General features: G+C 47.0%; 1 protein-coding gene across 2 annotated transcripts in view; it reads left to right on the forward strand.

Moving 5' to 3' along the window:
* Window positions 1–8987: 8987 nt before the first annotated feature.
* XXYLT1 (xyloside xylosyltransferase 1) overlaps window positions 8988–20326 on the forward strand; it is a 268169-nt gene continuing 256830 nt past the window's right edge. For both annotated transcript variants that reach the window (XM_044289028.1, XM_044289027.1), the window contains exon 1: window positions 8988–9522. In XM_044289028.1, the coding sequence (XP_044144963.1) occupies window positions 9040–9522 (483 nt within the window). In that variant the 5' untranslated portion in view covers window positions 8988–9039. The remainder of the gene's footprint in view (window positions 9523–20326) is intronic.

A 20326-nucleotide genomic window follows, 5' to 3' on the forward strand; every position in this document is an offset into this window, starting at 1 on the left:
TGTGTATTTGAAGTGAGAGACAGCGGCATTGATGTTTAGAGATAGCTTAGATATGGTATGCTGATCTTGATACGAATTACCAGCGATATCTCACACTTCAAATATATAATACTACATGACTAGTTAACAATAATATAACAGCTATTGTGGACCATTCTCTGTTGGCACCCTGTATGGTCTCTATGTATATGTATTTTTGTCTATAAAAAGATATATTTATCTTTTTTATGTTCTTATGTTAAATAAAGATACATTTTATTGGGTATTCCATGGTACCAGTTCTCTTTTGTTGATTTACTGATGTGAATGATGCCTCACACAAAAGAGCTCTCAAAAGACCTACGATTAAGAATTGTTGACTTCCATAAAGCTGGAAAGGGTTATAAAAGTATCTCCAAAAGCCTTGCTGTTCATCAGTCCACAGTAAGACAAATTGTCTATAAATGGAGAAAGTTCAGCACTACTGCTACTCTCCCTAGGAGTGGCCGTCCTGTAAAGATGACTGCAAGAGCACAGCGCAGACTGCTCAATGAGGTGAAAAATCGTAGAGTGTCAGCTAAAGACTTACAAAAGTCTCTGGCATATGCTAACATCCCTGTTAGCTAATCTACAATACGTAAAACACTAAACAAGAATGGATTTCATGGGAGGATACCACAAAGGAAGCCACTGCTGTCCAAAAAAACATTACTGCACGTTTACAGTTTTCACAAGAGCACCCTGATGTTCCACAGCAGTACTGGCAAAATATTCTGTGGACAGATGAAACCAAAGTTGAGTTGTTTGGAAGAAACACACAACACTATGTGTGGAGAAAAAGAGGCACAGCACACCAACATCAAAACCTCATCCCAACTGTGAAGTATGGTGGTTGGGGCCTCATGGTTTGGGGGCTGCTTTGCTGCATCAGGGCCTGGACGGATTGCTATCATCTAAGGTAAAATGAATTCCCAAGTTTATCAAGACATTTTGCAGGAGAACTTAAGGCCATCTGTCCACCAGCTGAAGCTCAACAGGAGATGGGTGTTGCAACAGGACAACGACCCAAAGCATAGAAGTAAATCAACAACAGAATGGCTTAAACAGAAGAAAATACGCCTTCTGGAGTGGCCCAGTCAGAGTCCTGACCTCAACCCAATTGAGATGCTGTGGCATGACCTCAAGAAAGCGATTCATACCAGATATCCTAAGAATATTGCTGAACGGAAACAGTTCTGTAAAGAGGAATGGTCAAGAATTACTCCTGACCGTTGTGCACGTCTGATCTGCAACTACAGGAAACATTTGGTTGGTTATTGCTGCCAAAGGAGGTTCAACCAGTTATTAAATCCAAGGGTTCACATACTGTTTCCACCTGCACTGTGAATGTTTACATGGTGTGTTCAATAAAATAGTAACATTTAATTCTTTGTGTGTTATTCGTTTAAGCAGACTGTGATTGTCTATTGTTGTGACTTAGATAAAGATCAGATCACATTTTATGACCAATTTGTGCAGAAATCCATATCATTCCAAAGGGTTCACATACTTTTTCTTGCAACTGTAAGATCCAGGATGGTACTGGCTTCAGCAAACATAGTTGCTGAAGCTATTTTTCTTTAATAGTTCATGGGCTGGATTTTATTGGACTTGGGACGGTAGTCTTGGTAGTGGGACCTCCTGTCCCAGGCTGTCAGTTGGGGGAGAGAGAGGAGACTTTTGAACAGAGTGCTATGAGGCTCTATTAGTGTGGTCTCAGCTAGTAGGGCTGAGGGGCCATGAGGCTGTGTAGCCGAATCTCTTCCCGGGGTGGAACTGTGTATGGTGTAGTGACAGCCTGGAGGCTGCTGGACTATTGGGCTGAGAAAGCCGCACCTGAAACAGTGTGCGAACTGTGATATACAGGTCCTTCTAAAAAAATTAGCATATTGTGATAAAGTTCATTATTTTCTGTAATGTACTGATAAACATTAGACTTTCATATATTTTAGATTCATTACACACAACTGAAGTAATTCAAGCCTTTTATTGTTTTAATATTGATGATTTTGGCATACAGCTCATGAAAACCCAAATTTCCTATCTCAAAAAATTAGCATATCATGAAAAGGTTCTCTAAACGAGCTATTAACCTAATCATCTGAATCAACTAATTAACTCTAAACACCTGCAAAAGATTCCTGAGGCTTTTAAAAACTCCCAGCCTGGTTCATTACTCAAAACCGCCATTATGGGTAAGACTGCCGACCTGACTGCTGTCCAGAAGGCCATCATTGACACCCTCAAGCAAGAGGGTAAGACACAGAAAGAAATTTCTGAACGAATAGGCTGTTCCCAGAGTGCTGTATCAAGGCACCTCAGTGGGAAGTCTGTGGGAAGGAAAAAGTGTGGCAGAAAACGCTGCACAACGAGAAGAGGTGACCGGACCCTGAGGAAGATTGTGGAGAAAGACCGATTCCAGACCTTGGGGGACCTGCGGAAGCAGTGGACTGAGTCTGGAGTAGAAACATCCAGAGCCACAGTGTACAGGTGTGTGCAGGAAATGGGCTACAGGTGCCGCATTCCCCAGGTCAAGCCACTTTTGAACCAGAAACAGCGGCAGAAGCGCCTGACCTGGGCTACAGAGAAGCAGCACTGGACTGTTGCTCAGTGGTCCAAAGTACTTTTTTAAGATGAAAGCAAATTTTGCATGTCATTCGGAAATCAAGGTGCCAGAGTCTGGAGGAAGACTGGGGAGAGGGAAATGCCAAAATGCCTGAAGTCCAGGGATGGAGGGTGGTTTAATGATCTGGAACTGCTGCAGATGAAATAAAAAAAATCAGAGCAGCAATTCCAGATGTTCTTCTTCTTTTCTTCTTTCAGCAGTAAAAGGTCAAATCGCAGTGGTGGTGCACCATAAGTCCTAGCAAGCCAACAAGCAGCACAGAGAAGAACAGAACCTCTTTGCACGCAGTCACCACCTAGAATGGCTGCCTGCAGACAGGTTCAGTCCTTTCCTGTGCTGCTATAGCATTGCCATTGGCTGAAGCGTTGTTCCAGCCAATTGCAGCGCAGGCAGGGGACACCAAACACTGGTGTCCCCTACCTGACCTCGGGGGATAATGTGCTGACTAGTTCAGCACCAATCACCCCTGTACAACCCCCCTGCAGCTCCATGAATGGTTCAAAAAAACATCCAGAGCTGCGATTGGCCGGTCTGCAGAAACCGGCCAATGGCAGCGATTGGGCTGCGGGGGGACGGAAAAACCTCCCTGTGCCCGTAGGAAAGATGGCTGCCTGCCGTACATGTACGGCGCTGGTATCCTACGGGTTAATACAAGCCACTAATGTGTTATAATTATCCATATTACCTCCTTTGCTGGTTGGATTCATTTTTCCATTTCATATACACTGCTCGTTTCCATGGTTACAACCACACTGCATTCCATCAGCGGTGGCAGTGCTTGCACACTATAGAAAAAAACACCAACATATGTGAGCTCCCACGGTCCCGGCCTCCAGAAGGGCCAGCACTTTTTCCTATAGTGTGCAAGCACGGCTACCGTTGATGGATTAGAGGGTGGTCGTAACCATGGAAACTGGAAGTGTGTAATGCAATATAAAAATGAATCCAGTCATCAAAGGAAGCAATATTGCAAGCACAGCCACCGTTGATGGATTAGAGGTTGGTTGTAACCATGGACGATCAGTGTGTAAAATGATAGAAAAAGGAATTCAGTCAGCAAAGGAAGCAATATGGATAATAACAATACATTAGTAAGTGCCTTGTGTTCACTTTTTCTACATGATAAATGCCACTTGCTAAAGTGAAACAACCCCTTTAAGTGTGTCACAACAGAGAATGTAGATGGATGTGTCTGGTCACATGATCCTTTGCCTGCACCCATATTACGCAGAATATACTGCTGTCATTACAAGTCAGTGCAGCCAATTAATTCCTACTGTAAAAAAAACATTTCCCGGGTAACGGGAAATGTTTTTTTACAGTAGAAATTATTTTATCAAGTTAATGCGCGAAGTCTCGCGTGACTTCGCAAAGCAATAACTTTGGCTCATTGGAGCCAATACATTGTAATACTGTACGGAGGTCCTGCTCCGTACAGTATTAGAACTAAGCTTTATCCGAATCGACTTCGGATATTTCATCCGAAGTTGATTCGCTTATCCCTAATTGTGATCCTGAATACAGTTAATAAGATCTTCAGCTGAATCTCTGTGGGAATGGAGTTCATGAGGAGACATAAAGTACAGAGAGCAGGATAAGGGTGTGGGTAATGAGCAGCAGCTCTTGTATGCAGTCTCCATTAACCATAGCCTGTCCTCTCTGTACTTCATCTTTCCTTATGAACTCCATTCCTGCAGAGATTCAGCTGAAGATTATATTAAAGGGGTTGTCCGGGCTTTTAATATTGATAACCTATCCTCAGTCAGGATAGGTCATCAATATCAGATCAGCGGGGGTCAGACACTCGGTACCCCACCGATCAGCTGTATGAGGAGATGGCCTGCGCAGTGTGCATGTGCTATTTATGACCTATCCTGAGGATAGAGAAAAACAATGCAACAGCACCCTGCAAACCAGATAAAGTACAATAATGCCATAGTCACAAAAAATATTATAGTGCTAATGCTATGCTTATTTATAAAGTGAGATGCTTGGCAAATGCATTTTAATACAAAACCATTTGAGCCAGTCTGCTGACCGTCAAGGAAATCTCTGTAGGACGGGTTCTAACACTAAATACTACCTGTTATGCGCCATAATGGCCGCCATATAGTTCAGGAAGTGTTGGATCCACATGCATGCTGGGTCCACTCTGCCTTTTACCATTTTTGGTGCCATAATGGCCTCCATTACTTACAAGGGATGCAGGTACCAACATGCATGCCGAGCCCACTCTATACCTTTCCTTGTGCCAGACAGCTTCCAATGAATGTAGTGAGAGCAGGCTACAGCTTTACACTGAATCTAATTAAAATCCTGAGGATGGGTCATCAATATTAAAAGCCTGGACAATCCCTTTAAACTGTATTCAGGATCATAACCCCCTAAGTGGGAGAGGAAGATGAGGTAGCTCTTAAGCTCAGTGTTTTGAAGTAACTTGTCCTGATGTGTGATTAGGACAGGTTTTGTGTGTACTAATAGAACGGTGGCCAGTTTATTTCTCCTGATGATTGCTCCCTAGACAAATGAGCCATAACCAATGAAAGTTATTTGGGAATATATTTATAACTAGCAGAAGGACCCGGCTTCGCACGGGTATATTTAATCTATTGTTTCTGTGTGTCGTTAAAAGATATATCGACAAACAGTGACCTCTACAGTACCCTGCCCCTTTAACAGTGAACTCCACAGTTCCCCACCCCTTAACACTGACTCCCCCACAGTGCCCCACCTCCTTAAAATGCGACCTCCACAGCAGCTCATCCCCTTAACTTTAACCTTACACAGCCCCTTTAACAGTGAGTTTCACAGCAACCCACTCCCTTGAGATTGACCTCCTTAGGGACCTGCCCCCTTAACATTGACCTATAAAGTACCCCGCCCCTTAACACTGACCTCCATAGGGGACCGTCCCCTTATCTGTGACCTCCACTGTTCCCTGCCCCCTTAATAGAGACCTCCACAGCGTATTTTTAAAAATGACCTCCACAGTACCCCGCTCCCTTAACAGTGACCTCACAGTACCCTGCTGACTTAACAGTGACCTCCACAGCAGATGCCCTTTTAATAGAGGCCCCTGCCCCCTTATTAGTGACCTCCATAGTGCCTGCCCCTTTAACAGTGACCTTTACAGTGGACTGCCCCTTAACAGTAACATCCACAGTGAACGCCCTTTTAACAGTGACCTCCACAGTGCCTGCCCCTTTAACAGTGACCTCCACAGCAGCTGCCCCTTTAATAGTGGTCCCTGCCCCCTTAACAGTGACCTCCACAGTGCCCGCCCCTTTAACAGGGCCCATAGCAGTTGCCCCTTTAATACTGGCCCCTGCCCCCTTAACAGTGACCTCCACAGCACCTTGCCCCTTTAAGGCTAGGGCTATATGACATGTGTCGCGCAACATTTTGTCGTACCATTGTCGTGCAACAATTTTTATAATGATAGGCTATGGTGTCACACTGCCACATGCTGCGACTGTGACACGACAGTAGCAAACAATTCATCCAAGATGGATGCATGTAGCAGTGTAGTTGTGCCCTATGTGTTATGTGACTATTGTCGTCGTGTAGCCCTAGCCTAAAGCTGACCTACAGCAGTGAAGAAAAATGGCTGGGTTGTTATGGAAACTTGGGAGTAAAACTGTGTGTATGTGGAGATTAAGGGCCTGCGAGCTGATAAGGGACATGTGACCGTGTGTATGGCAGTTGGGGTATGAAGAGAAAGACTTGCAGGCTTCTATTAGCTAATGCAGGTCATACTTTGGAAATATCTCAGGAACGGTACGTCCTAGAGAGCTGTGACCCAGTATAAAACCTTCCTGGATACCTGATGTACCTGTGTGCCAGATTTGGTGAAGATTGCTCCAGTTGTTTGGTAGCGCATAAAGAACAGAAAGAGGCCTCATGCACACAACCGTTTTTTTTTTTGCGATCCGCAAAAACGGGTTCCGTAGTTCTGTGATCTGTTTTTCCTTCCGTGGGTCTTCCTTGATTTTTGGAGTATCCACGGACATGAAGTAAAAAGTCGTTTTGGTGTCCGCCTGGCCGTGCGGAGCCAAACGGATCCGTCCTGACTTACAATGCAAGTCAATGGGGACGGATCCGTTTGACGTTGACACAATATGGTGCAATTGCAAACGGATCCGTCCCACATTGACTTTCAATGTAAAGTCAGGAGTCTCTATTATACCATCAGATAGGAGTTTTCTCCAATCCGATGGTATATTTTAACTTGAAGCGTCCCCATCACCATGGGAACGCCTCTATGTTAGAATATACCATCGAATTTGAGTTACATCGTGAAAACTCATATCCGAGAGTATATTCTAACACAGAGGCGTTCCCATGGTGATGGGGACGCTTCAAGTTAGAATATACTAAGAAGTGTGTACATGACTGCCCCCTGCTGCCTGGCAGCACCCGATCTCTTACAGGGGGCTGTGATCCGCACAATTAAGCCCTCAGGTGCCGCACCTGAGGGGTTAATTGTGCGTATCATAGCCCCTGTAAGAGATCAGGGGCTGCCAGGCAGCAGACCCCCCTCACTCCCCAGTTTTAATGTCATTGGTGGCCAGTGCGGCTCCCCCTCTATTGTATTAATTTCATTTGTGCGGCGCCCAATACAATAGAGGGAGGGAGGGGGGCCTAACAAATGAAATTAATACAATAGAGGGAGGGGGGCCGCACTGGCCACCAATGAAATTAATACAGTAGAGGGAGGGAGGGGGGCCCGCACTGGCCACCAATGAAATTAAAACTGGTAGGGAGACGGGGTCTGCCCCCTGCTGCCTGGCAGCCCCTGATCTCTAACAGGGGGCTATGATACGTGCAGGGCTTTTTTTCTGGCAGAACGCACCGGAACGCGATGTATTAGTGGGGAGGGACTGGGAGGAGGAGCTGGGGGGCCGGTGCGTTCACTGTGCTCCGGCCCCGCCGCTCCAGTACAGTTATAAAACGTGTAATTAAATTAATAATGATTCATGCTGCCCCCTCTGTAGTATAACATTCAATATATTGTACTCACAGGGCTACTGTTATCGTAATGCAGGCCGGCCGGGCAGACGAGCGGCAGCGGCACTGACTGACGTCATGTGCATGCGCCGCCTGCTTCATTCATAAAGTAGGCGGCACAGGCACGTTGACGTCAGTCAGTGACGCTGCCGCTCGTCTGCATTACGATAACAGTAGCCCTGTGAGTACATTATATTGAATGTTATACTACAGAGGGGGCAGCATGAATCATTATTAATTTAATTACACATTTTATAACTCTACTGGAGCGGCAATGGGGGGTCTGTGGATCACACTTATGGGGGGGGGGGGGGTCTGTGGATGGCACTGTTATGGGGGGAGGTCTGTGGATGGCACTGTTATGGGGTGGGGGAGGTCTGTGGATGGCACTGTTATGGGGGGAGGTCTGTGGATGGCACTGTTATGGGGTGGGGGGTCTGTGGATGGCACTGTTATAGGATGGGGGTCTGTGGATGGCACTGTTATGGGGTGGGGGGTCTGTGGATGGCACTGTTATAGGATGGGGGTCTGTGGATGGCACTGTTATAGGATGGGGGATCTGTGGATGCCATCCACAGATCCCCCATAACAGTGCCATCCACAGATCATCCACCCCATAACAGTGCCATCCATAGATCCCCCATAACAGTGCCATCCACAGATCCTCCACCCCATAACAGTGCCATCCACAGATCCCCCATTAACAGTGCCTGAGACAGGGAAGGCGACGCTGGGCACCAGACGGCAAGGGCTGCGGCTGGGCACCCTGTATTAACGAACCTCCCCTTGGACATCACAAGTAAGTGATTGACAGGTTATAAAAACCAGTTTTTTGGGCAAATAGAGCCACAGTGAGGTTTAATAGGGCCAGCTTAGGATTCTTCTTATTAGTTTAGACATGAGCATATGTTTAGGTTAGAGGGGTTAAATCTGATGACAGGATACCTAATAATCTACTTGTTCCTCTGGGGCTGAGTAGTGACATCCTGTGCAAAGCTGCTGAATAAGAAATACACTAGGGACAAGACTTGGTGTGAAAGCTGAAGAAAACTGTGCTGAATTCCTGTCCGGAGCATATAACTCTCACTACAATGTCCTATGACACAGGCCATAACCAGCGTCACGTCCTCCTCAGACTGGGAGAACCGCGGTGCAGAAGACATGGGATTCGTCGGTTCCATTCCTGAGGAAGGAGCGCGAAGAGCCCGTCTCTACCTCAGCAAGGCGCTGTCAGCGCCGCTTCACAGACCAGCCAATGGAATCAGGCAGATGTAGCCGGGAAGAGGCGGGCTGTGCGCTGATTGGTCGTTAGCGTCCTCTATCACGTGATCTTGCCGTGAGTCCAGCATGGCTGCCCCCTGTTGCACTGTGGTGTTGTGGCGCTATGTATGAGGAGCCCTGTGTCCGCTGTGATGAGTGAGCCGCCGCTGACCTACAGGATCGTTACTATGAGGTCCTACCAGGCTGTACTGCTGCTGCTCGCCGCCCTGGCAGTGTTTGCCTTCTATTACTTGGGTTCTGGGAAGGAGAATTTCTCCAGCACCACTCGGAGGATGAAGGAACACAGCGCAATCCCAGACATGGAGCTGTTGCCTCCTTCTTCCTCAGAACTGAAGCTGGGTGAAGGGAAGAGCAAGAACCTGGAGAGCCGGGGGGTGCAGGACTACCATGTCCTGATGATGTTCACCAAGGTGGACAGGGCTCCAGGGCTCAGGAGCAAGTTCCAGGTGGCGCTCCGCTCCCTGGTCAAGTACGGCAAGTTCGAGAGTACGGAGGTGCTGAGCCTGCACTTTGTAGCTGACGAGTCCAGCAAAGAGATCGGCAAGACTATGCTCCGGGACCTGCTGCAGGGCGCCAGCTTTAAGTATAAGGTGGGTGCCAGGATGCGGATGCTGAGCGAAATAAACCGTAATAAGATTCTATTAGGGTCTGTTCACACCTGCCTCCGCATTTCCGTTTTCTGTTCCTTCATAGCAACAGAAACGCAAAGATGATGGCAGTGACCCATCTGTCACACAACTGTCCCAACTCTCCCGAGAGTCGCCATTTACTATAATGAGGACGCTCGGTTTCTGTAACGGTGGCCATCATTTTACTGGTACAAAATAAAAGTCTTTTTGTATTTTTGACAGAATCTGAGATGGAAACTCTTAACAGGACATATTTATCCCACAGGAGGCATTTTACAGGTAGCTCAGAATTGAATAGCTGCCGTCAGGATTGGTCATCAATATCCGATCGGAGATATACAAGGTCTGACCGCAAAGTTCGCAAACTCCTCATCGCAAGTTTGAGGGGGCAGCCAGGGGCGAGCTGGCCATACACCCCACAGGGAAACTTCCTGATGGGCTGAGCTCTCCTCACGACCACCGGCCGCATTGCACATCACTTCATTTTCCGTTCCTCTGATCTGCCAGAAGAACAAAAAAACAATTCCTGTAAAAAATATCCTTAGCATCCGTTTTGCCCTTTTAGCATCCATTTTAGGCATTTCCTTCTGAGATCCGATTTTTAGATGGATCTCAGAAGGAAATGGCTAAGACGGATGCAAAATGGGCAAAACGGATGGTCAGGATCATTTTTTTTATTTTATTTTACAGCATCCGTTTCATTGTTGTTTTGTTTGTTCTTCTGACATATCAGAAGAACGGATAATGAAATAGTGATGTGAACCCGGCCTAAGTAATGACCAGACACTCCCCTCCTGACTGCTGAAGTCAGCTGTATTGCCATCCTGAGACAACTGGAGTAGCAGGATAGAACGAGGCGCCAGTTTTTGGGAGGTATTTTGTGCCGCTGGGGCAGCATTATGATATTTGGTTCAGCTGGGATGGTATAATGTGCTATAATATAGCGTCTCTCCAGGCCTTCTGTCAGTTTGGGACCGCCTACAACATGGTGCCGCTGCTATTTTTTTTCCAGGGCCACTTTACGTTCCCAGTCCACCCTGGGGGCAGCACTATACATAAACTCCAGTATGGTTCCATAACCTTATCGTAGTGTTTTACAGCAGTGTTCTTGTAGATCCACAGCAATCTCATTTTGATTGACAACTAGTAATGTCTGTGCGTGTTTCTGAATCCCGTCACAATAATGTCTGAGCTTGATTTAGAGCAATGCATGGTGACATCATTTCTTGTTAACCCCTTAAGGACTCAGCCCTATTTCACCTTAAGGACTTGGCCATTTTTTGCAAATCTGACCAGTGTCCCTTTAAGTGCTCATAACTTTAAAACGCTTTGACTTACCCAGGCCGTTCTGAGATTGTTTTTTCGTCACATATTGTACTTCATGACACTGCTATAATTGGGTCAAAAAAGTTAATTTTTTTGCACAAAAAAATAAAATTTTTACCAATTTTTTTGAAAAATTAGCAAGTTTCAGTTTCTCTACTTCTGTAATACATAGTAATACCCCCAAAAATTGTGATGGCTTTACATTCCCCATATGTCTACTTCATGTGTGTAGCATTTTGGGAATGATATTTTATTTTTTGGGGATGTTACAAGGCTTAGAAGTTTAGAAGCAAATTTTGAAATTTTTCAGAAATCTTCAAAATCCCACTTTTTATGGACCAGTTCAGGTTTGCAGTCATATTGTGAGGCTTAGATAATATAAACCTCCCAAAAATGACCCCATTCTAGAAACTACACCCCTCAAGGTATTCAAAACTGTTTTTTCAAACTTTATTAACCCTTTAGGTCTTCCACAAGAGTTAATGGCAGGTGGAGAAACAATTTAGAAATTTCTATTTTTGGGAAAATTTTCCAATATAATCAATTTTTTCCAGGAGTAAAACAAGGGTTAACTGCCAAACAAAACTCAAAATGGGTTGCCCTGATTCTGTAGTTTGCAGAAACACCCCATATGTGGTCGTAAACTACTGTTTGGCCAAACGGGAGGACATAGAAGGAGGGGAACACCATATGGGTTTTGGAAGGCAGATTTTGCAGGACTGGTTTTGTTTATACCATGTCCCATTTGAAGCCCCCTGTTGCACCCCTAGAATAGAAATTTCAAAAAAGTGACTCCATCTAAGAAAGTACACCCCTCAAGGTATTCAAAACTGGGTTTACAAACTTTGTTAACCCTTTAGGTGTTCCACAAGAGTTAATGGCAGATGGAGAAACAATTTAGAAATTTCTATTTTTTGGAAAATTTTCCAATATAATCAATTTTTTCCAGGAGTAAAACAAGGGTTAACTGCCAAACAAAACTCAAAATGGGTTGCCCTGATTCTGTAGTTTGCAGAAACACCCCATATGTGGTCGTAAACTACTGTTTGGCCAAACGGCAGGACATAGAAGGAGGGGAACGTCATATGGTTTTTGGAAGGCAGATTTTGCTGGACTGGTTTATTTACACCATGTACCCTTTCAAGCCCCCTGATGCACCCCTAGAGTAGAAACTCCATAAAAGTGACCCCATCTAGGAAACTACAGGATAAGGTGGTTGTTGTTTTGGGACTATTTTAGGGGTAAATATGATTTTTGGTTGCTCTATATTACTCTTTTTTGAGGCAATGTAACAAAAAAATTAAATTCTAAAAATGTTTCTACATTCGCTATTTAGTTTTGTGGAACAGCTAAAGGGTTAACATAGTTTGTAAAGTAACTTTTGAATACCTTGAGGGGTGTAGTTTCTTAGATGGGGTCACTTTTTTGGAGTTTCTAGTCTAGGCTACATCAGGGGGGCTTCTAATGGGACATGGTGTCAAAAAAAAAACTGTCCATCAAAATCTGCCTTCCAGAAACCGTATGGAGTTCCCTTCCTTCTATGCCCTGCCGTGCGGCTATATAGCCATTTACGACCACATATGGGGTGTTTCTGCAAACTACAGAATCAGGGCCATAAATATTGAGTTTTGTTTGGCTGTTAACCCTTGCTTTATTACCGGCAAAAGGGATTCAAATTGAAATTTTGCCCAAAAATGGGTGTTTTGGCACCGTTTTTGTTTTATATTTTTAACACCGTTCATTCGAGGCGTTTGGTCAAATGTTATTTTTATAGCGACGACTTTTACGCACGCGACGATGCCCAATATGTATGGCTCTCAGACTTTGGAGACACTAAGCAGGCATCCTAAAAACTGCGGCCCTCCAGATGTTGTAAAACTACAATTCCCACCATGCCCTGCTGATGGCTGTAGGTTGTCTGGGCATGCTGGGAGTTATAGTTTTACAACATCTGGAGGGCCGCAGTTTGAGGATGCCTGCTCTAAAACTAATATTTTTTTGGGGAAAAAAAATTGTTTCTGTGTCTCCAAAGTCTAAGAGCCATAGTGTTTTATGTTCTCTAGTGGACTGTTGGGGATTATAAAAATTTAGTACTCCATGGAAGTGTGATACTCCCTGAAGCAATCGATAACGCAGAGGCCCGGATGATCGGGGCAAGTGTCACATTGAGTGGTGGTGTCCTTCCGTATCCCCCTCTTGTGACACACTCTGCATCTTTTTTGGGTTCGTCCCTTCTTTCCAGTATGGGGGACCACACCTGGAAAGTGTTGGCCAGGGACGATCCGGGCGCCTCCAGTTCCCGAGGTACTCCGGCCTGCTCTTTCCCGGTCCGAAAAGATCAGGTCTTTGAGGACTGCCTCATAGAATTGGAGGAATGTCCCTGTGCTGCCAGCGCTTCGGGATAGTACAAAAGAGTTGTACATGGCAACCTGCACCATGTAGACCGTAACTTTTTTGTACCATGCCCGGGTTTTGCGCATGGCATTATATGGCGTGAGGACTTGATCAGAGAGATCAACTCCTCCCATATACCGATTGTAGTCGACGATACAATCGGGCTTGAGGACCGTTGCCGTGGTACCTCGCACAGAGACTGGGGTGGTGCTGTTACCGTGGATTGTGGACAGCATAAGGACATCCCTCTTGTCCTTATACCTGACCAGCAACAGGTTTCCACTGGTAAGTGCACGGGTCTCACCCCTGGGGATAGGTACCTGGAGGGGGTGGGCAGGGAGGCCGCGCTGATTTTTCCGCACGGTCCCACAAGCGAACGTGGATCTGGCGGCAAGGGACCTGAACAAGGGAATGCTGGTATAAAAGTTATCCACGTACAAGTGGTAACCCTTATCCAGCAGTGGGTGCATAAGGTCCCACACGAGTTTCCCGCTAACACCCAGAGTGGGGGGACATTCTGGGGGTTGAATACGGGAATCTCGCCCCTCGTACACACGAAATTTGTAAGTGTACCCTGAGGTACTCTCACAAATTTTGTATAGCTTCACGCCATACCTCGCCCGCTTTGTGGGAATGTATTGGCGGAAACTGAGTCTCCCCTTGAACGCAACGAGAGACTCATCAACCGCGACCTCCCTTCCAGGTACGTAGGCCTGCTGAAATGTGGCCCCAAAGTGATCGATGACCGGCCGTATCTTATACAGCCGGTCATAGGCAGGATCACCTCGGGGTGGACATGCTGCATTATCGGAATAATGCAGACATTTCCGGATGGCCTCAAACCGGGGACGTGTCATGACCATACTGTACAGTGGGGTCTGGTATAGGACGTCCCCACTCCAGTATTGCCTGACACTGGGTTTTTGGACTAGACCCATATGCAGCACGAGGCCCCAAAATGTCCTCATTTCGGCTGCACTGACCGGCGTCCAGCCACCGGGTCTAGCCAAAAATGAGCCTGGGTTTTGAGCGACGAACTGTTGGGCGTACAGATTCGTCTGCTCCACCATCAAATTCACCAGTGGGTTACTGAAAAAAAAACTAAAAAAGTCTATTTCAGTAAACCCCACTGTGGGAATCTGGATTCCAGGATTGCCAGCGAAATCCGGAATCTCAGGCTCAAAGTCCACTGGGGGACACCAGCTAAGTTCATCGGCAGGGGGCTCCGGTGAACTTATTTGGTGGGCCGGGAAACCAGTACGAACCCCAGGGCGGCTCGTACTAGGGTGGGCCACAGGATCCCTAGCATGTGTGGCCCCTGGCTCCGCCTGGCGGCGTCTCCGCCGCCTTGGTGGCTCATCGTCATCCGATGATGATGAGGAGGATGCAGATGACAAAAGGAACGTGGGGTCATCCTCATCCTCACTGGGGCTCTCGGAGTCGGAGGCAATCTGGGCAGTATGCCTCCTCGGCCGAGAACACCCGGCGGGCCATGGGTGTGTGTGGTGCGTGTAGGTGTGCGTGTGTGGAAACCTTTATTATATGTGCGTGTGTGTGGGGGCAACGGGTGTTCGCGTACTAAAAAAAGGAAAATAAAGGGGCAAGTGTTAGGAAAAAAAAAAAAAAAGTTCAAGTTGCTGATCAGCGGTACAACGCTGATCAGCGGTGGGGCGGGCGATGCGCTAACAGTGGACGGACGCTAAAGTGCCGACCAGTCAGCGAACGCAGAAAAATAAAAAAAAAGTGGTGGTAAGGGGCTAGTGGTGAGGGGGAGGGGGCTAGTGGTGAGGGGGGGGGGCTGGTGGCTGGGGGAGGGCTGGGTAGGGGGAGGGGCTGGTGGTGGTGGGGGGCTGGTAGGGGGGGGCAAGTGGCAGGGGGGGCTCTGGGGTCTGATAGATGGATCAAAAAAGTTTTGAGTAAAAGTTCTTATTTTTTTTTTATTTTTTTTCCTAACTAACTTTTCCCTTCTTTCCCTTCCTAATGGTGCCTCTCCCTCACTGACCCTAACCTACCTGAGTGGCGATGGGTGCAGGAGGGTGATGGATGCCGATTAGGGGGACACAGGAGCTGGTGCTGGACGATGCTGCACGGTCAGGGTGCTGGACAGGAAGAGGAGGGGAGAGAGGAGCGCAGGAAGTTTGAATCTCGCGCCTCTCTCCCCTGCACCAATCAGCACCCTGGACAGCAGTGTTCAGCACAAGGGCCAGCACCGCCTCCTCAAATCCTCGGACTGCGATTGGTGGTGTAAAATTACGCCACCGATCGCAGTCTTTTTCCGGTTCATCGGGTCACAGCACACCCGAATGGACCGGAAACGCAGAAAACCGCAGGTCTGAATGGACCTGCGGTTTTCTGCGATCGTCTATACGGGGGGTCAAATGACCCCCCCCTGCGTTGTTACGGGATGCCGGCTGAATGATTTCAGCCGGCATCCCGTTCCGATTAACCCCCGCGGCGCCGGAATCACGAATTAAAGCCATGACGTACCGGTACGTCATGGGTCCTTAAGGATTCGGGAAACATGCCGTACCGATACGTCATGGGTCCCTAAGGGGTTAAACTTGGCCATACTGGAAGAGAAGTTGGGGAGATGTTACTGCAAGTTTATGGGTAGGATGCTATAAAGAAATTAGCAGTTTACAAGAGGATAAAACATTTCTAAGGGCAGAGAAAGTGTCACTGACGACGAGAGATCGGGACGGCCAAGTACAAGCACAACTGTTGAGCAGAAGTTAGTCAAATTCACAAGAACAGAGCAGGTGAACATTTACAGAGAAACAGAGGAAAATTGTAGCTGAAAATCTGTGCAAAAATGGTCCCCAAGATGCTCACCAATGAATAAAGCAAAGGAGAATCGAAAATTGCCAGATGCAAGATGATGTTTTGGGATGTGTCCTCACAGGGGATGAAACATGGATCTATCGATACGACCCTGAAACTAAGTAACAAAGTGCACTGTGGAAGACTGCCGATTTGTCCCCGACCACAACAGTTCCACCAGTTCAAATCGAAAGTCAAAACAATGTTGGTAACTTTCTTAGATATTAGAGGGATTGTTCACTATGAATTTGTACCGACTGGACAGGCAGTCAACCAAGTGTACTATTTGGAAGTGCTGAAAAAGCTGCGTGGAAAAGCACGGAAAGATGGAAATGACCTGAATTTTTTGGGACAGCTCAGGGCTCTTGCACCATGACACTTGCCTGCTCACACTATACTGTCTGTGAGGGAGTTAGTAGCTAGTAAACAATAACTGCATTGGAACACCTTCCCCATTCACTTTTTTTGTTCCCAAAGATAAAGGAAATATTGAAAGGAAGACATTTTGTTGACATCAAAGTTAATATGACTGCAGCGCTGTAGGCCATTCCACAAAACCAATACCAAAGTTGCTTCGAAGGCCTCAGGGCTATTTACTGGTGAAAATTGATTCACGCTGATCAGAAATGTTGTGACCAAACAAGCCTTTGGTGGTGGTGGTGGTGGTGTGGGCAGGTGTGTCTAGTAAATACAGAACTGCCCTACACTTTGTGACTGGCACAGTGACAAGTCCATGCTACTTGAATAACCTCATTAATCCAGTCATTGTGCCTCTGCATGAACAGCACAGGCTAATTTCATCTTTATGTATGACAATGCCCCAGCTCATCAAGGTTGCATCATTAGGGAACGGCTGCTGGAGACTGGTTACCTCAAATAGAGTGGCCTGCACTTTCTCCAGACCTGAGTCCCATTAAAAAACCTATGGGATCAGCTGAGTCACCATGTAGGGTCTCATAACTCTGTACTAGGGCTGCACAATATGGGAATTTTGTGCGATTGCGATTAGGGCCCTAAAAATTGCGATAACGGTATGCGATGCGATATTTTAAGGGAATTGTGCTAGAGGTCTATTTGCTTGGCTTTTCAAAGCAAAAGCACACACAAATTACTGATAATACTGAAATGTAGTTATGCTCAACTCAAGAACTGAAATGCACAGTGTTTTTCTAAATAAAACATCTTTTACTAAATTAAATAACATATTTGCATTACTGCAAAAGTACAAAATACAAAACTTGCCATTTTCTTAATAGCACTGCACAGAACAGATAAATAAAATAGAATAAATAAAAGAACATTTGTTCATTAAAATAACGACTTGCCTCCAGCCCCTCCTCCCTCCCCATACTGTAACTGATGTATCGCCGGCCGCGCTGTGCAGCATAGCGGCCGGCGATACATCCGTGTCAACCACGTAAAAAGTCAACCATCGCTTTATAAGGCGCACTACCATTTTCCCCCCAAAGTTTGTCTTATAAAGCGAAAAATATGGTAATATAATTGCAGCATTTTTGGGTCGGCCAATTGGCAATTGCGATATGGCGATTAATTGCGATTGCTTTGGCGATATATTGTGCAGGCCTACTCTGTACCCCAGAACCTCAATGACCTGAGGGCCGTCCTTCAATAATTCCTGCATGGTGAATGCTGTTAAACAAAAAAATGCTAGAATTGCTGCTTTTTGCTTATTCGCCATCTAAAAAACGTGAAAAAGCGATCCAGAAGTGGTATGAGCCTCAAAACCATGCCAATGAGGCTCATAGAAAGAAAATTTTTCAAGTTATGGGTCTTTAAAAAATAAATAAATAGTTACTAAGTATTTGGTCTCGTTATAACTGTACTAATGAAAAGAAGTGCTGCAAAGTTTATAACGCAAAAACTCTGTGCCATTGTTGCTGTTATTTCCTGTCCTCCTCCCAGAAAGATTTCATAAAAGTTAATCAGTAAGTTATGTGTACCCCAAAATGGCACCATTAAAAACAACAACTTGTCCCGCAAAAAAACAAGCTCTCATACGACTACATAGATATACCGTATTTTTCCGGCGCAGCTACATGTGGTTACATGCAGGGGCTAGTCGCCTCTGCAAGTATTCTGTAATAGGGGCCAGCCCGGCAAGTGCTGGGTGGTAGGGACTGGCCGGCCCGAAGCTGCGATGGTATGGTGGGGGAGGACAGTTGATGTGAGTGTGGGAGCAGGCAGACGAGGGGCGGAGCAGACTTCCCTGTCACACATTCCTGCTCCGCCTCTGTCTTCACACGTGCCTGCTCCTGGCTACCTGTACTATGACTGCTGTGAGAGCTGTGCCCTGCATGCTGGTCCCTGCCAGAAAGTGATCCATAAGGTACCCCTAATGACCCCACTCCTAATAAAGTGACCCCCCCCCCCCCTAATAAAGTGACTAGAGATGAGCGAAGTTCATATTTTGAAATTTGCTCATGCTTCATTTGGTGGTAAAAGCAGAATTGCTTTATGGATTCTGTTACCACGGACCATAACGCAATTTTATGACTGAATGCATAACGGAATGTCTTTAGAGGCATTCCGTTAGTTATTTTGTCATAATAGAAGTCTGTGGCCTTCTTAACGGATCCGTCCCATTTCCGTTATGCAGGGAAGTCAAAATATTTTCACCCTCTAAAACTTAGGTGCGTCTTATAGGGCGAAAAATACGGTAGTTGTAGCTAGGCTATAGATATATCGCCAAAGCAATCGTATCGCGATAATCGACGATCGCGATATGGCGATTTGGCCGACCCAAAAATGCTGCGATTACCTACAACAAGATGCTATATATGTGTCATCCACACATCCTCATAACAGTGGCATCCAGAGATTCCCATAACAGTGGCATCCAGAGATTCCCTCCGTAACAGTGGCATCCAGAGATTCCCTCCGTAACAGTGGCATCCAGAGATTCCCTCCGTAACAGTGGCATCCACAGATCCCCTCCGTAACAGTGGCATCCACAGATCCCCTCCGTAACAGTGGCATCCACAGATCCCCTCCGTAACAGTGGCATCCACAGATCCCCTCCGTAACAGTGGCATCCACAGATCCCCTCCGTAACAGTGGCATCCACAGATCCCCTCCGTAACAGTGGCATCCACAGATCCCCTCCGTAACAGTGGCATCCACAGATCCCCTCCGTAACAGTGGCATCCACAGATCCCCTCCGTAACAGTGGCATCCACAGATCCCCTCCGTAACAGTGGCATCCACAGATCCCCTCCGTAACAGTGGCATCCACAGATCCCCTCCGTAACAGTGGCATCCACAGATCCCCTCCGTAACAGTGGCATCCACAGATCCCCTCCGTAACAGTGGCATCCACAGATCCCCTCCGTAACAGTGGCATCCACAGATCCCCTCCGTAACAGTGGCATCCACAGATCCCCTCCGTAACAGTGGCATCCACAGATCCCCTCCGTAACAGTGGCATCCACAGATCCCCTCCGTAACAGTGGCATCCACAGATCCCCTCCGTAACAGTGGCATCCACAGATCCCCTCCGTAACAGTGGCATCCACAGATCCCCTCCGTAACAGTGGCATCCACAGATCCCCTCCGTAACAGTGGCATCCACAGATCCCCTCCGTAACAGTGGCATCCACAGATCCCCTCCGTAACAGTGGCATCCACAGATCCCCCCCCTCCGTAACAGTGGCATCCACAGATCCCCCCCTCCGTAACAGTGGCATCCACAGATTCCCCCCCTCCGTAACAGTGGCATCCACAGATTCCCCCCCTCCGTAACAGTGGCATCCACAGATTCCCCCCCTCCGTAACAGTGGCATCCACAGATTCCCCCCCTCCGTAACAGTGGCATCCACAGATTCCCCCCCTCCGTAACAGTGGCATCCACAGATTCCCCCCCTCCGTAACAGTGGCATCCACAGATTCCCCCCCTCCGTAACAGTGGCATCCACAGATTCCCCCCCTCCGTAACAGTGGCATCCACAGATTCCCCCCCTCCGTAACAGTGGCATCCACAGATTCCCCCCCTCCATAACAGTGGCATCCACAGATTCCCCCCCTCCATAACAGTGGCATCCACAGATTCCCCCCCTCCATAACAGTGGCATCCACAGATTCCCCCCCTCCATGACAGTGGCATCCACAGATTCCCCCCCTCCATGACAGTGGCATCCACAGATTCCCCCCCTCCATGACAGTGGCATCCACAGATTCCCCCCCTCCATAACAGTGGCATCCACAGATT

This window comes from Bufo gargarizans, chromosome 4, assembly GCF_014858855.1.
Source record: "Bufo gargarizans isolate SCDJY-AF-19 chromosome 4, ASM1485885v1, whole genome shotgun sequence".
Taxonomy (NCBI): Eukaryota; Metazoa; Chordata; class Amphibia; order Anura; family Bufonidae; genus Bufo; species Bufo gargarizans.